This window comes from Denticeps clupeoides, chromosome 1 (assembly GCF_900700375.1).
Source record: "Denticeps clupeoides chromosome 1, fDenClu1.1, whole genome shotgun sequence".
Taxonomy (NCBI): Eukaryota; Metazoa; Chordata; class Actinopteri; order Clupeiformes; family Denticipitidae; genus Denticeps; species Denticeps clupeoides.
Window position 1 is genome coordinate 24564832 of NC_041707.1, and position 18057 is coordinate 24582888.

General features: G+C 38.1%; 1 protein-coding gene across 8 annotated transcripts in view; it reads right to left on the reverse strand.

The window, feature by feature from the left end:
• Window positions 1-18057, reverse strand: part of LOC114791890 (ADAMTS-like protein 1) — a 90258-nt gene that overhangs the window by 43257 nt on the left and 28944 nt on the right. For all 8 annotated transcript variants that reach the window (XR_003750062.1, XR_003750066.1, XR_003750067.1 and 5 more), the window contains exon 2: window positions 16042-16164. Coding sequence is in view for 5 of the 8 variants with exons in the window: in XM_028982432.1 (XP_028838265.1) it covers window positions 16042-16164 (123 nt within the window). In the remaining 3 variants the exon portion in view is untranslated. The remainder of the gene's footprint in view (window positions 1-16041; window positions 16165-18057) is intronic.

Genomic DNA, 18057 nt, shown 5'->3' on the forward strand with positions numbered 1-18057 from the left:
AAGTCAAGGTCAGGACATGATGCCAGGGCTAATTCAGCTGAACTAGACCATTTGAACGTGCAACAGAAGATAGGAACTCCATGCAGAGAGCACCTAAACTGAGATATAAATCTGGATCTGAAGCAGCCCTACAAAAATTATGAGTGCAGATTCTATGTTAAAGCAATCAAAAGAAAATAAAATATAAAAACTACTGTAAAGAGCATACTACCAAAGTGACAAAACTACTATAAAATCAACAATAGACAATAAAAGCCACTGGTCTGCTAGGATTATTGTGATACACAAGGGACACAGTGAATGTGTCCTCTGCATTTAACCCCTTGTGTGAGGGTGCAACATGTAGGAATGATACTCTTCTCAAGGATACCTCAGTGGCAACTTGATTTCTGGTGAATTTGTACCTGTGACCTTTCTGTCACAAATCTGCTTACTTACACCATAGCCCGATTGCTTTAGATATGCTAAATAAATTCATAATGGCATTTAAGTGTGAGTGAATTGATGTGGTACTGAAATTCTTATAAGAAACTAAAATATCTGAAACTAAAAAGTTTTTCCTTCCAATGGAGCATAGCTCAGCCCTTTCAGATAAAAAAAAAAAATCCTTGGAAATCCATATAATTACTATCAATTACATTTTTGTTTGCTTTCCAACAAATCTTAACATTTTGCAAATATTCACCCATAGGAAACATGCTCACTACATCTGCCTGAAGAATGTAAATGAGTCTGGCACCCCCTAATTTTTGTTTAATATTACTTTTTCTTACGGTCCTCAGTAAAACCTTACTTAAAAAATCCTAAAATCTAAAATTATTTGTCCTCCTTGCAGGCTGTTATGTCCTTGGATGTCTGCTTGTGCTCTTGTGCAGAAACAAGCCCCCAGAAAGTAATAAAAATCCTGAAAATGCGCCTACTGCAGATGTAAAAAGAATGAGTACATATCCATCTCCTCAGTGGAGAAATCACGAGACTTGCATAAAAGTATAAGCAGAGGCTCCAAGGACCCTGGCTGAGGTGATTTATGAAGGAAGAACAGTTGTAGTCCAAAACCTAAAAATCTTAACATGACATAAACAATGCAGTCTCCATCTCCATGGATTTCAGATCTAATTAGTATCTAATAGAGTGGGGACATTTAAGTGGTGAATGAGAGGGACAGCCAACAGGTAATGACAATGATGAGTAGTAATGTGGTTTACCACAAAAACTTTCACACAGTTTGTGGGCAAATTTCTCCGTCTTTAATGATAAGTGAGATATTTTTATGGTAGGAGTGGACTCTTACCCTCTGGGTATTTTTCCATAAAATGGAAAGAAAATGGTATGATGAACACTGGCAATATTTTCCTGTTTTGTTTAACTTTACATTAAATTCAACAATTTGTCTAAGGACACAAGCATTAAAAGCAATACACATTGGAATGTATTTTATTTTAGTGCAAGAGATCAGCACTCAAATGATAGTCTGAAATCTATAAACGTACCTCACAGAGTAAGTAACTTACACCATGCCTCATGGAAGATTTACAGCTACACCATTTTACCTGCACTTACTGCTGGTTCCTCATGGCCATAAACAACAAAGAGCTCTTCATGTACTCCAGCAGAAATCAGATGCTACAGGTTCAAAACTTTTAGAAGTTTTGGAGGTTAAAATAAAGACCAGAGAGCGAGTGCTGAGGGTTTCTTCAGTCAAGAGCCCAGGTCTCCAGAGGAAAGTTAATAGTGAAAGAGGGATAAGTGGTAACCCCCAACCATTTAAAGGTACATATGCTTGGGACATGATTTACAATGAAGTCATAATTTTAAAGTTTTTTGAAAACCTTGTTTTGAAATGTTGTACTAGCTTTATGGTCTATAGCTGAAAACCAACCTCAAACCTTAAACCAAGGAATAAAATAAAAACCCGATACTCTACTTCTTGCATTTCACTGAGTTAAAGTGATACATTTTAAACATGACAGAAACATGAAAAAATAATTGTGTATTAGAAACCCTATTTTTTTAATGCATTGAGGAATAAGCAGAACAGGGTTCAGAGTAAAGATCAAAAGCTATGAACATGACTGTGTAAGACCACTAGTGACAAAAAACTAAAAATTACTACTTAGTTTAAAAATGACCACTTGCTGAGTACTAAACTGTGGATGATTTATGAATCATAAATAAACAACAGTGAAATGAGTGAGTTGGAAAAAATTATCTAAAGCGCTTCTTCATCTCCAACAAACACTGAAAGGGAGGATGATTTTGATTTTCTATAGTTCGTTCATTTCAGTCATAAAGAACTAACATTTAATCAAGCACACTGTTAAATGTGCTAAAATATTCAAACATATATAAGTATAAATTTTGGTCCCTGCTATTAGTGATTTTGATGGAACTTTTCTGCTTTGTTTCATGCTCTCATTGTGTATTTTGTCAGACATCTTGAGAACTCCCAGACACAGTTCCAGGGACCAACAAACCTCTGAACATATCTTCACATGGTCCTCATCCTGTCTGCTGAACTAATTGGTGCTGGTCCCTAACAATCCTCATTAGTCTGTGAAGGGACAGTAAAGGACCAAACTTAACATTGCAGGAAACATTGCATGCAGTGCATTGCTTCATTTTGTTAATACAATTATGCTAAATCTTCAACACTCGATAAATACGATTTTTAAGGTTTAAAACATGCTAGAGAATGCTTCTCAGGAGCGGATAAATTTTTAATTTTAACATCCAATCACTGAGCAACTACAATGCTTTGCACAGTCGGTGGAGTTACATTTTAGAAGAGGGGTGGGAAATTCTCTCGGCGGACAAAGCATGAGAAAAGGGAGGTAACCTTTCCCCCTATGATGACAAAAGGGGAGACATTCCAGATCCAACTGTCTGAGCTGCTGCTCTCTGAATGGTGCAGCAGAATGGCGAAAGTACTCTTTATACATATTGCAATTTTTAGCTATTGCAGGACCACAGACAGGAACTTGTATAAAAGTTAAATAATCTAACAAAGTAAAATATTCATAATAGGGGATCTTTAATTATTTTATTTTTTTCAATTTATTTTACATGTAGCCCTGTGCTTTTGATTGGGTTCATATAGAAACTTGATACAATCTCTTTGTGTCAGATTTTTCTTTAATTTATAAGCTTCAAAAAAGGTGGGAGTATAAAAACAGTTTTTTAAGAAATTGCTAACCATAAGGGTTTTGTAAAACCTGAGGGAATAACATTGACAAATATTGAAGTTAGAAAGGACCTTTGTGACTGTTGGTGTAATGTTTGAAACAAAATAGATCATGCATAGTGGTTAAAAGTATATTCTGATTTTCCCAGATGTCTTCCAGATCTTGCGAGGTGTTTGGTGTTTTTTCATAATATGAAGCCTTAAATCTAGTACAAGATGGAAAAATCATTGAAAGAGGATTGTGAATTTCTCAGAGTCTACATTCTGTGCTAACCCTTTTATTAATAAAGAAAGCTGTTCAATACAATAGAGAGATGCGTGTTCTTTTTGTTTTAACCAATGACTTCACCCAAGCACTTCTCCCTAAGATGACCGTAATCACCCAGCTACACATGCCTATGCAAAACAATTATAAGCACAGCATTTATAAATGTATTTCTTATACATTTTCATATTTCATATGTATCCTTTATCTTAAATAAAGATACATATGAAATATAATATTCCCAACACATGGGCAATTTGAAATTGCACATAGTTTTAGACCCTCAATAGATTACATAGAGTCAAAAACCCACCACAGTTCCCAGGCAGTCACAATCCAAAGAACAACCCATAGAGAGTCCTGTCTTCAACAGTCAGGTATTGGCTAGAGATGGGTTGCAGGCTATTTTCAGATCCAATCAAGTGAGGAGCACCAATTGCTTGAATCAACACTGGGTCAGTATGAGTTCATGCAGATATTACCCCTGGGACAGATGGAACTGAACACAAGGAAATTAGCCAGCTAGGTTTCACAGAATAAGCAAACAAATAAATGAATAGATGGCTCACCCCAGGGCAACCCTGTTAGGCGTTTATGTGGCGCCTGCTTGGTTCATTCAAGACTGTGTGCTGAGTGTGCTGTCTTCAATAAGGACCCTACAGGTGACTAGGAGCCACGTAACAAAATTCACTAAATCTGTATACCTAGTAGTACCATTTCAAATAATCATTTCAAAGCAGCCATGGTTTTGTGTGTTACAGTCTAGAATCTACAGTCCTTTTCTGTGGTAAAGTCATTTTTTTTGCCTCTGCAATAATTGCAAAGCATATAAGTGCTCACTATTCACTTGGTATTACATAAATTAAAGCAACTCCTATGTGCTGCTCTATTAGTTACTTCCTTTAGGCTAAAATTATTTAAGTATTGTGTTCGGATGTGTGTATGAATATCAGCAGTGAAAATAGAAATGAGTTGTATAATATTTTTAATAACAATAATAATAAAAAAATGTAACACACACACATACACACAAATGTTTTATCAATGTTTTTACTACTTACCTCAGATAAACTTTTCTATTCTTATTGACTTATGGTCATAATGATTTCTTACAGCCATCAGGTATTTCTTGAAATCCATGCCACACATTTCAACTGTCAAAACGCACCTGCAAACATCCTGTCAGTCCTGTTACAACACGATCATCAGCACATTCTACTGGATTTGAGTGATGAAACATACACCCAGGGCATGGCTGCTCGACTTTTCTTAGGCTATGGCTCATGTCATATGTCCAGACAGCACAGAGACATCTTTGTGCCAGGACCTGATCTGTTTTTCCCACAAACGCGCTCAATTTTAATTCATGCTGGCAGACATTGGCACTACCTTATACCTTGATATCTTATCCCTCAGCACTGATATAAACTATTACAGAAATCTGAGAAAAGTCATCCAAGGCCAAGTTTCTCCGGCTTACAGCAGAAAATGCATATTCCCATGAAACATCATTTATATTTATTAAAACAAATGATACCTTATATACTATGTTTCCTAACATGTGATGAGGAATGTACATACCAAGTACTATATATCAAGTACTTTTTTTTTCCTTAAGCCATTGGGCAAGTGGAAAAGTGAGATCACCCATTCAGAGTGATCCCAATCTCCACATCTCCATAAAAAAGAAGTCAGATCTCAAATCCACAGAACTAAATCACTAAGTCAACATTGAAACCTGTCTCATGGGATCTCAATCTCTATATATACATACACACACCAGCCTCAAAACAAATACCATGTAATCACTGACCATCTTCCCATTCCAGGCCCTCATAATTCAAAGGACAACTTTAAGTTAAACATTTGGGTTGAAAAAAGAAGGCAAGTCAAAATTCTGTCATAGGATCGCATGCATGCAGGGAACTTAAATCCAAGAAATATGACCACAAGATAATGGCAAAAGAAAACAGCTGACATCATTCTGGATGATGGTAGGAGCAGTGAGGTGAAATGAGAAGCTGTCTGTCTCCTGCCAGTGCAAACCATCATCATGGCTCCCAACCCCTCAAAAAAAATTCCCTCAGATGCTTTGTCTACTCATGAGAGGACTTCAGGTGGAATACCCTTGATCGAATAGAGGATACATGACATACCTTAATACCTTACAATTTACATTACCTTGATTTACAATGTTGTCTTTTTGGGTCAAATAAAATTAATGTAATGTCGGCACAGACAGGTCAGAATTACCTGATATGGGCAAATGATTCCTGGCCTGTTTAACTTACAGACATTTAACACTACATAGGCAGTGGTGGCCTAGCATTTAAGGAAGTGGCCCCGTAATCAGAAGGTTGCCGGTTCGATTCCTGACCCGCCAAGGTACCACTGAGGTGCCACTGAGCAAAGCACCGTCCCCACACACTGCTCCCCGGGCGCCGGTCATGGCTGCCCACTGCTGGGTGATGGGATAAATGCAGAGGACAAATTTCACTGTGTGCACCGTGTGCTGTGCTGCTGTGTATCACATGTGACAATCACTTCACTTTCTTTCTAAAAAAAATAATAAAAACAACAATGATAAAAATTTTGCCAGTCCACTTAAAAAAAAAACACTTCGGAGGACATTTGAGGATAGATTCAAAATGGTGGTCCTGATTTTAGAAACATTTTTATGTCTCACAGACTCAATTGTTTTGACCGAAAAAGGTGCTAATCATGAAAATAGAGGTGTTTTAGTAGCCCGTAGACAGAAACTGAAAAATATCTTCTCACAAATATATTTGCAATAATGAGGCCTAAGGGTCCTGCCAGGGTCTCAACATACTACCCTGTCCTGGCTCTGAGCCCGCTGCACGAATTGTCATTAGAGCAAAGGCATAACATTCTCAGTTCATACTGGCACTGCCTGAGCTTCGTATGGATTATCTGGAAAATATAAGGACTCTAAATGTTTAATAAACAATCAATCTTAACCTTGACGTTAACATTAGACTTTGCAATGTAAATCTCAAAACTGAAGTCATATACAGATTTTTCTAATTTCTAATCCCTTCTAACCAGGGATTAATTTCTTGGCATCAGATTTATACTGGTTAAAGTTTTAACTGGCCATTTGATTCTAGCACCTGAGCCACCACATACAGGGAAAGAGAAGTGATGAAAATGTTGACAGGTTATTAAATATGCCTTCTAACTACCCAACTCACCATAATCTTCTACCAAAACAGCACAAACCGAATCTTACAATTGTGGGCAATGAATTGTGGTGTTGAGTGGTACCAGAAGCCCCCTTCCCCGGCAAGTGGGCTCTTAGCTTCAGCCTGAGTGGGCACAGCGTGTTAATGTTAGCATTAGCTCACAAGCCGGTTGGACCACCCTGGAGAAGAAAAAGACAGCAAACTACAGAGAGCATGTGAGAGAGTGCATGAGATTTGTAATAAGATATAGATATAGGAAGACAGGAACACCCCTTCATACTGAAATCTTTTCCAATATCAGCCAGAAATGATTACACAAGCAGCACTGTGGCACAGCTTAGCTTGATCTTTTATTCATTCATGTTCACCACTTGAATCAATAGAAAAAGGGAACATCTGAATTAAATAAAAAAAAATCAAAAAAACGATTTTTTGTCATGATGTTCCCAAAACCCCAGAACATTGAAAAGGGCCTTATTTGGGAACCCCTAAAATTATATTACTAAAGACTCATCTGCAAGATAGGGAATAGCTTTTTATGCTTTTTAAAATGGATATGTCAAAACAGATCCTTAAACTGCACCAACCAGTAACTGAATACCTGCTGACCAAAAACCAAACAGACAAGGTTGGTTGAATAAAGGGCGTCCTCTTGTGTCCATTTGACTGAATTGCAGTTTTCAGGTAAAGGTACTATTATTAACCCTCTTTATTTATTAATTTTAGAATATAATTTCCTTAGTTGTGTATTTCTAACAGTCATATTATACACTGAATCCAGGCTCTGGCTGTGGTCCTGTGTGTGTGTGTGGATTTGTGTGTGTGGAGTCTGCATGGGTTTCCTTCTGCAATCTGAAGACATGAGCACTAGGTAAGTTGGTGTCTCAAAAATGCTGATAGTATGAATTAGTGTTGAGAGAGGCAGAAGTGGAGCAATGAATCCAAATCCATATGATACTTATGTAGTGCTGAGATACTGAAACTATGATTAAATCTATTTGGTAGCAGAATGTAGTAAAATAAATTATCTTGACAGTTTATTTAAGACATTCAGACACCAGACTAATGACAAATGGTGCCAAGCCATCTTACTTTCATCCGTGAATGCTTGCAATATGAGCTGCAGCCCTTCCTGGTAGCTGCTGTAACCACCGTCAAAGGTGCCTAATCATCAAAAGATTGCTGGTAGTGTTGCAACCCCCACATTCACTCATAAGCAAGGTTACTGAAGAATTGAAATAAAAAACACATTTATTTCTCCCCTGACTGAAGCTGAGAAGGTGGGAAAGGGTGCAAACAATAGTGAACAGTGAAACTAAATAGAAGGGATTCACTGCAGAGTAAGCCTCAAGCTATCCAAGTGAAAGCGAAAATGAAGTGATTGTCACTGTCAAGCACACAAGCAGTGCACACTGCGAAATGCGTCATTTAACCAATCACCCTTAGTGTGCAGCCATGAAAGGAGTTGCACCTTGCTGGCTCAGGATAAACTGACAACCTTCTGATTACGAGTCCGCTTCCTTACCCACCACTGCCCCATTTGTTTTATGGTCAAACCTGACCTTCTCTCCTTCCTTCCTGAGGGAATAGATCCTTAATCTATACTGCAGAGAATTGCAGCTCATCAATGGTCTTCTCAGGGCTGTACATGGTAACTCAAGAGAAGTTGCTTTAGTAAGAACCAGTGGAAAAGCCAAACTGTTGTCAAGAAATCAATTTTACACTTATTATCAAATATTTAGATTTTATCAGATGGAAACACTTATATACCTGGCAGTCGCACAATTACACGTTTTCCATTTTTGCATGATGGATTTTGGTACACCAGTCATTGATCACCTTGAACATGGTTCTCTGCTGTGTTTGTTGTTGTCACTGCCGGTTCTGAACTCCAACACTGTATGATATATCTGTTACGGCAAAGTGTGTATGCAAGCAAAAGTTCCCAAAGAGGCATCAGTGCGTTCATGAAGTGTGCGTATCTGGCATCTAGGGCTGAACGATTTTTAAAATTTTAACTGAAATCAACTGCTATTATTTTTGCAACCCCAGACTCTGCTCCATTGGTTAATGTCTGGGTTGTTGTGCAGACATGCTGAGATGGCTAGAGGCAGTTAGTGAGGGAGAGACTGGAGAGTTGGTGACCCCCTGGCGCGTTGGGGATGCAGACAGAAGAGAGGCAGCTACAGCTTGCTGTGGTGGTGATAGTGTCCAAAGGGGCGTGCGTGCAGCTGAATGGGCAGAGCATGGGCAGATGCTGCTCCAATGAATGTGGCGAGATAGAGTTCAGAAAGAGTTTGTACCATGAATCAGCAGTAAATCGCAATATGTCACATTAATTTTTGATCATCCCTACAAGCATCCCATCAAGTGCGCTAACTCGGTAATGCTGTTAAAATAATTTATGTAATGTTTTGTCAATTCTATCTTCAGCAAACCAGACTTTTAAAATGCTTTTAGAGTGCCAAGCCACAGTGTCGACTGGGGATATATCGCTCCTGTACCTGCAGTCTAAAGGATAATTGAGAGTCAAGGGTAACCATAGAGTGTAGGGTTTTGTTTAACTAGACTCTCTGAAGGCTCTCAAGGCTCATTTTACAGCTTGGAAGAGTATTGGGAGTTTTTTCAATTTTGTGTTTTTAAACATTTTTTTGAGGGAGGCTGCTGGTAAGATGCCTCATTTGGTAGCACTTTGTAAAGATGTGCTTCGTTCTTACCATACCATATGTTGCGTATGTGGGGCCTGATCATGCATAGCCTGCATGTTCCTCATTTGTTACTTCACTGATCCAATTGAAGGCTTTCTGAAGGAAAAGTCAGTGGAAAAAGAGACCACCTTAAAGTGCTCCAGACACTGAAAGTTCACAGAAGATGTTCCTTATAATTCCCTACAGTGAAAACATGCATTTGCATAAAGAAGGCAACTATTCAGGGTACTCTATAGTAATATGAACATCCAAGCAAATAAATTCTTCTGTGTTGTATGTTGTAGTTAAATCAGTATGTGCAAGTTGTACAGTTATGCAGTGAAGCAACACCAAATTGTAATATATGACAAGGTTTCATACCGCTCCTGAAAATGTTGTTGGTCTGTGCCATGATATTGTTACAACAAGTCTGGTCTTTGCGTAAATGAATATTGACCAAGAGCACACCAGCCCATATATATCAGTGTGTGGAGTTAATTAAAATTGGTTAAGGCATGGCTATCTGGAAAAAATGTGAGCATGCCTGCACAGCACAATGTGAGACTCAAGATGGTGTGAGTGATATGGATGATTGGCCCAGTGCTTCTAACCTAATCAAAGACAAGTCTGTGAGCCCCAGGCATAAACAGTAAGCTTTCAATGTGTGAAGCATATGAAATGGTTTGGCCAAGGGTGCAGCAGTATAGGGCACACATATAATAATCATAATGCATGCAAAACAGTTACAAATGGGCAAGATTTGTAGATTTGTACCCTGGAGCTGCATGCTAATAGGTGATTACAGGGCATGTTCACCACTATGGGAGGTCTGGGCATCTGGTACAACTACCCACAGTAAAGTTGCAGGAATAGAAGTCTGGTTTTCACTTAAATGAATAAGCACACGACATGCAGAAAAACACAGATACACACAATGATGAAACCAAGATGAGAAAGAAAAGGAAAAACATTTAAAAAACATGCATGTCCTACAGCACTGGGCATTTTCTTGCAGCTGCTCATAAAGGCCTCTGCACTGCCTCTGTCCTGCTAGCAAGTGGCTTCTCAGGACTCTCTGAATGTGGCTAGAAGATTCCTCTACAGAACATAGAAAAGCAACTCAGCTAAATGAGAGAAATAAAGTGACCTCTTTAACTTTTGCTGAGCTGAATGGTAGTGTAATCTGTGTAATTTATGTGCATTGGTCAAAAAAAGTCAAACATTTCTTCCAGTTTTGGCTGGTGACCATACACCTGGAAAGACATCTAGGATGAGCACAAGCTGGCAGGACACAGTGGCAGAGCTCATGAACCAAAAATAATAAGAATATTCCCTCTGGCCCTATAGCTTCATACTGTAGTAAATGCCATTTAAAAAAAGGTTGACAGGAGATGTCTCCTTACACAAACATTAGGTCAACAGAACACTTATGCATGAAAATTACCACCACTACCAAAATTCGTTTATAATTTGTGCCAGGGCCTTTTTAAGGTAGTAAAAGTTTGATTTGTTACATTTCTTCCTCCATCTAAGCATTGAAGCAACCTCCGTGAACCCACTCCCTTCCCTTCAGGCAAATTAGCTGGTTGACGCCCTGTTGCCACCTGTAGTTATCACATCTTCAGGACAGATCCTGCTAGGGTTTCATAGCTCTACTGAAGTTTTTCAGATCACACGAGGCTCAGTCATCTCCCCTATCGGGGAAATAGATCCCTGCTAATCACTTTGCTGTCTAGGATTAGAAAATGATGGAGAAGAAAGAGAATAGCTTTAAGCTGCTTCAGGAAAGTCAACAGGAACACATGATACCCGAATTATTCTATCAGTGCCCTTCCACACATTGATGCTTTGGTTGCAACTCTAGCTTCTTAGCTATTGGAAATAAAACTATATTTAAAAATCTAATTCAAACTATGTAACTACAATCATTCTTTTTATTACACATTTACAGTCATAAATAGCAAAAGCACTATGCCATGCTATTATGCCATGAAGATCAACTCACATCTGCTTAATTTTTCCCACCTTGAGGCAATTTGTCACTTCATATTTGTCTTCCAGTTAATCAGGATGTCATGGATCACACACACATGGATCACATTTTAATCAACATTGTGTTCATTTCCAGGGGTACCAATAATTACATGACTTCTCATAAAATAATGTTTTAGTTTTTAATGTTGTGGTAAAACAAATGAAAACACAAGTAAACAAAAGTCTGGTAAGAGTAAGGTGAGACAATTTTTTAGCCAATCATCTGACACAAAGACAAGTCAATATTTTGTATATCTAAGTATTTAAAGGTCCCCTATTATGAATTTGATTTCATATAGGTCATAGTGGTCCCCTAATACTAAATCTGAAGTCTCTTTTTCGAGATTCAGCCGTGGTGCCGAATTACAGCCACTTTGAGTGATGGGAATTAAAAACACATTTGTACTCATTTTTACATCCAATTTTACATCCAACTGAGCAACTGCAACTTTTGGAAGCCATGACATTCGGTGGAGATAATGTTTTAGGGGAGGGGTGGGAAATTCTCCTGGCAGAAAAGGATGAGAAACAGCAGATAACCTTTACCCTTATGATGATATAAGGGGACAAATTCCATATCTGATCGTCTGAGCTGTCTCTATCTGAATGGCAAAACAGAATGGCCAAAGCATGCTTTATACATATCATTTCTACCCACTGCAGGACCATAGAGAGACTAGAGGAACTACAATTAATTTTAAATAATCTTAAATAAAATAAGTGACATTTTCGTAACAGCGGACTTTTAAAGGAGGCAGGATGTCTTCGTTTACAGTAGTCATAACGGTTCTTGAATCTATCTGAAGGACAGAATGCATGAATCTCACTGTCTGCCAATTGTCTCTCTTCTGGGCTTTTTTCTCCCCAAATGAGTATTTGAATTCTGATGGAGTTTTGAAGTCTTTGGAATGTTACTGGCCTGACTGATTCACATTTGTGTTCTCACTTAAAAACCGTTTAGTTAATTTTGAGGTAAGGTGAAAGGGCTTAAACATCCAAGTCAACATCTTGTAAATTCACAACGCAATTCAGAGCTTTGAACAAATAATAACATTTTGATTTGCTAGTTTGCTATATAGCTATTGCCTGGAACACTACATAAACTGTTTAGAGAATTTTTGTCCCTAAGGACATTTTTACACACCAACTTTTCTACCTAGTAACCAGTAGTGTTCCCCACTTGACTAATTCAGCCAGACAAAAATTTTTCTTTCAACGATAATTTCCTCCTTGTCATGGCAGGGTGGCACTAGTTGCCAATGGTCCTCTGGCTCTCGAGATTTTATTTATGGAATAGAGTCTGAAAACACAGTTGGATCTGAAAAATATTTTTAGATCTTTGTTTATTTTTTTAATAAAAATGTTATGGACATTTATGTGAGACATTGGTGGGCATGTATCAATCACAACTAACCATTTTCCATATTTACAATTATTTTAATTATTTGTAATGGTTAATATTAGCTAATGAGGAATTAATCTGATATTTTTCACTAATTTGAGAATAAAAAAGCATGAGTGCACAGAAGCGACTAATACGGAATTCACCCAAATTAAAACTTAGCAGAATGGCAGAACAACAGGGTTCACAGCTGTAAATGGTTTTCCTCAAAGTAGGTGGTAGTGCAGTTCAAGACATCTGAAATGAACTTCCTCTCTGGAAACAGTGATATTAAAACTGCATACAAAAAACTCAGCTGTGCCAGCATTACAGCCATTCCTGGTTCTAAAACTTGACTATGACCTTAATTTCTCCTCATTCATTAGATTTCTAATGTATGGAATTTTCCTGTCAAGAGGCCTGTTAAAAACTTCCTTTGAGTTAACAAGGCTAATTCGAATAAAATGACTGTAGAAGTCATCGGGAGGTCAGGAAGAATTTTGGCAACATTACAGAAGACATTTTCAGACTATTCAGTTTGTATGCTTTTCATTTAGCAGATCTGGCCACATCAGAAAGGCACTAAACCTACCCTAACTGCATCTGGTCATTTAATTAAAAAAATAAATGTGAGGGCTTTTATCACCAGTGCTTTATTATCAGCATTATCATTTTATTACTTTATTCTTTATTACTCACAGTGATGACTGATGCAAGTTTGAAAGGAACTTGAACCTTGAAAATACACAGGCCCAATGTGACATATACCACAGACTCAATTATTATGTGGTATGCTTGCAGTATTTTTTGATTATAAAAGGCTTCTGTCACTGAGGACGTCTGTTAAGAGTGTAAGAGAAGATGTCATAAAAAGTAGCCTTTGCTACTTAAAAGGTACTCTATAAACAAAGGCAAACAAAGCACTAGAAAGTAACAGCCTGTAATGTAACAGGATGATGGAGCAACTGGTTGAACTGTTGCACCTAACTTTTTTCTTAGGTGCACCAACACAAATGTTAGGTGCATGAAATTTTCAACAGAATCACATTTAACAATGCAATCTTACAGGTTCACTTTTTTCTGAGAAAGAGTGGAGAGAGAGGAGACTTGGCCAGTACATTTATCATTGCATTTAATGTGTATTATTGATGCATTGTGCTTTTTAGTGTCATTTTACTCTGGCTCGGGCAGTAAATTATTTTGAACAATGACATTTAAAAATTTAGAAATGTCTTGTTATGCGTGCAAATCATCCACTGGTGGCATCCACCACCACAAGAATGTGTTCGAACCTTTTAAAAAGCTGTACTTCTCGCGCTTGGGTCTCATTTTTAAAGGTCCCCTATTAGGAATTTTATTTTTGCTTTAATATAGGTCTTAAGAGTCCCATGGCATTTGCAGAATTTATGTCACCAACACCATTTACCTACCACAATGTTTGGCAAAGGCTGTGTCTGTGTTTTTCAAGAAAAAAACTTAATTAACCCACTGGTTCTTCAGAGTCTCACATGATGGAACTAAATTGTGTTCAATTTTACATCCAATCACCTAAAAACTGCAATGCTTTGCACGTTCGCATGGAAGCCATGAGGGTCGGTAGAGCTACATTTTTAGGGGAGGGGTGGGAAATACTCTCGGCGGAAAAAAGCCACAGAAAGAGGAGGTAACTGCAGATTCGACCATCTGAGCTGCCACTATCTGAACAGCGAAGCAGAATGTCCAAAGCATGATTTATATATAACACCATTTTTAACCACTGCAGGACCATGGACTGGCTAAGGGAACTAGTATTAATGTTAAATAATCTCACAAAGTGAAATGTTCATAATAGCAGACCTATAAAGCCTGATTAAAGCTCTAATCCGTGGCTTGTATCTAGTATCTGATGGGTCCAGGCTACTCACCTCCCTTTGTCTGACTGTAACACGCGCACTTTCAAACATATATGGACCACGACCAAGCACAGGTGGGCCCACCCTTCACAATCTCTGATTGGTTTATAATACAACATGGACCTAATAGCTGTCTGTTACGTGAACCACAGGCAGTTTATAGAGATTTTTTTTGTCAGACACTTGAGAAATTAGGTCGCACAGTGTAAGTATACATCTAACTTCTTTATGCAACTGCTACCCTGCTAAAGTGCTTAGAAAAACAATGGCCTGCCAGTAAGGGCTAAATGTGTACAACTGTTATAATCTATGTTCTTTTATCTTATTAAAACCCACACATGGCAACAACCCTCATTGTGATTAAAACAACAAACCAAACCATGCAATTCAACCAAAAGAGTCTACACAGTGGAGAGTGACAATCAATTGAATGTGGAAAGAGCATGTGCTCCACTACAGTCCTGCTCAGCCAAACTTTTGAGCTTGTGAAATAGCTGAACTGCTTGATGAAATGATTGGCCAAGGTCAGTGGAATGTCAATAGTTCCGTCATGCCGTTTACCATGTGGGGAAGAGCTCTTCCATTCTGTGCATTATTTTAAAGCTCATGCTGCAGATACAGCATTGTGATTGTATGTGTTTTTATGTGCTGTGCATTAGCTCAGTTAGAACCTTGCTATTACTTAAAAGAAGATCTGGTGTAATGTATCCTATAGATAAAATTCAGTTAAGCCCTTGGGATGTAGGAGTAATGAAGATGAAAAGTAACACAAGGATTTTAAGGTTAGCTTGTTTCAGGTCAGCGAATGAAATGATTGCTGTACATACTCGTTGTTTAAACAAAACTGACAGATTCAGTCAGTACCCTACATTATGTGCAAGGTGACTCTGTGATGGAACGTTATTTGATATCCACTTTCTTTCCACTCAAGCTATACTGCACATGGAGTTGGGGAGAATAAAATAACATTTAATTTTAAGTGCAGTACATTAGGATGTGTACATTTAGAAACATATGTTTGCATTAATGCTTTAATCTAAAACTGATTTTTTTCTTTTTTGGATACAGTTAGCTTTGCAGGTACATTTAAAGGCAAAGCAATTATAAACGCCTATATATCACTGTGGGTACATATACAGAATTACTTTAAAATGTTCCCATGGAAGAAATTTGGGTTAAATGCCCTATTAACTTTTGCCCTTAATAACTGTTTTATAGATGTAATATGATTTGCGGGGCCGAGATATTTTGTGAATGTACCCACAGTGATATAGAGGCGTTCATAATTGCTTTGCATTAACAAAAGCAGGATGACAGATGTGTGCGATTGTAAATTACATGACAGCATTTAAAACTACCCACGTGAGCGCTGCCAAATATTTCTGCACAGCTACTTACAGCGTCTTCATGTTTGTGGCTGCCAGGACCATTGTGAAGGTTTTCAGCAGGAAAATCATCACGCCGACTCAGGGTGAACTCCCGGATAAACACAGCATCACCGTCACTTCCATCCACCTGTGCCTGAGAAGAAGCACAGGCAGCGAGAGTCATTAATTTTACAGCACAGTGACGTGTTATTTGAGAAAATCCAGTGCTTCCCAGGCTAAGTGTAATGCATCTGCCTCAATATTGTAGCCAGAATGAAAAACATCATATGTGTTCTGGAAAAAAAACTGATAGAGGGACGCAGGGAAATGTACTTATATAATTAACCCTGGTTCATTAAGCCTCTGTGAAACCAATGAAATCTCTCCTCTTCAACTTATAAGACCCCCCAGTTCTCTATGCTTAGCATGTCTGAATGAATCATCCAATTTCTTCCCTGCATTAAACATGGGATTTTCTAAATGGTTATGATTTGTGCTCCCTGCACCCTACAAAAATGGGGTCAACAGAGAGATTTTGACGGCTCGTGCCAAGCTTCAAATGGCAGGAGGGGTAGTTGATGAGGTTGGGGGAAGGGTGGCCAAGCAGGGGTCTCTGGGGCTGCTAAGCAACTCTAGCAAAATACACTATGCATGTCTGTGGGAAAACGTATTGAAGCTGTTGCTAAAAAGTGACAAATCAAACTTGCGTGAATTCCCCAAGCTCAGCGTCATCTTCTGTAATCAATTAGGCTGTTGGAAGCATCTGAAATAGCAAAGAACTGTCCTGGGTATACTGCAAGAAGAACGCCTGCATGTCAACATCGCCTGCAAGATTTGTCTTTTTTTTTTTGCATTTCATGTATTATATCTATATTGCCATCATTGTACTTAAAAGTTAAGCTTTATGCTTTCTGGTTCATGGCTTTCCAATGATTTGGTCTGTAAAATTATTTTTAATATCTCTCTTGTATTTCCATGAGGCCTGCATAAGTTCATATTGCTTCATATTGAGCTTCACAAAATACAAAGATATAATATTTTTTGAAAGTGGAAAAAAATATTAGGAAGTACAGTATGTATATTTTTCTGCCATCATGAAGGGACAGGGACTGGAAGGCCTACTACTGTAAAACTGACATTATAGGAGTTATACCCTTGGTACCATTTTCCAGACGCTAATGTAAGTATGTCAGTTCAGGCTAAGTGGTCTAGTCTGTCTGTGGCACATCAACTATTCCAGTAAAATGGGGAGAGACAATGAGATGGGAGGAGAAAAATGGCTGTGGTTATGAAGAGGTATGAGAGCAAAATCCCACTCCTGCACCCAAAAAAACAACTGAAGCTAAGAATGGATATTAGATCATCTTTGACTCAAATCTGATATTGAATGTCAGTGTGGAGCACACTGGCCAAGCCTACCTTTCAAGAGGCATTACCTGGTCACTGATCACCCTGGTCCCTTCTCATACAACAAATCTGTGCATAAGACATGCACTTGCATTTTGTGAGTCTGTGAGTTCTTTCACAAGCTGCATTTAACAATCAATGTAAACATTTAGCTTCAGAAGGCAGTATTTTTTTATTGCAGTGATTTTAAGCAACAGATTTGAGAGGCGCATTTAAACAGGAAACAAGCAAAATCACAACAAAAAAGGCAAGAAGGGAGAAAGCAAACTTTTATTTCATTCATTTAGGCACATACAAATAGTCTTTGGTTATTGAACAAACCAGCATTTAATTTACTACACCTACTAGTGCTTCATTTGCTACTGAGTGAATTCACAAGAATGTGACGTAATATGCTATCTAATATCAAGACAAAACAAGGCCAAGCTTCACTTGATGGATGACTATTTAGCCAACATCAAAGCTTTCTTCTAGATGGTTTTTAAATGTCAGATCATTTGATAGTGTGTGTTATTTTGGTGAATTACCACATTTCAGCACAAAATAGCTTTACTTTTCTCTGCATGGAACTGAACGCATTCTTGGCAGAAGAGTTAATCTCAGATTCCAAATGGTGGCTTTGCATCTGCAATCCACATAA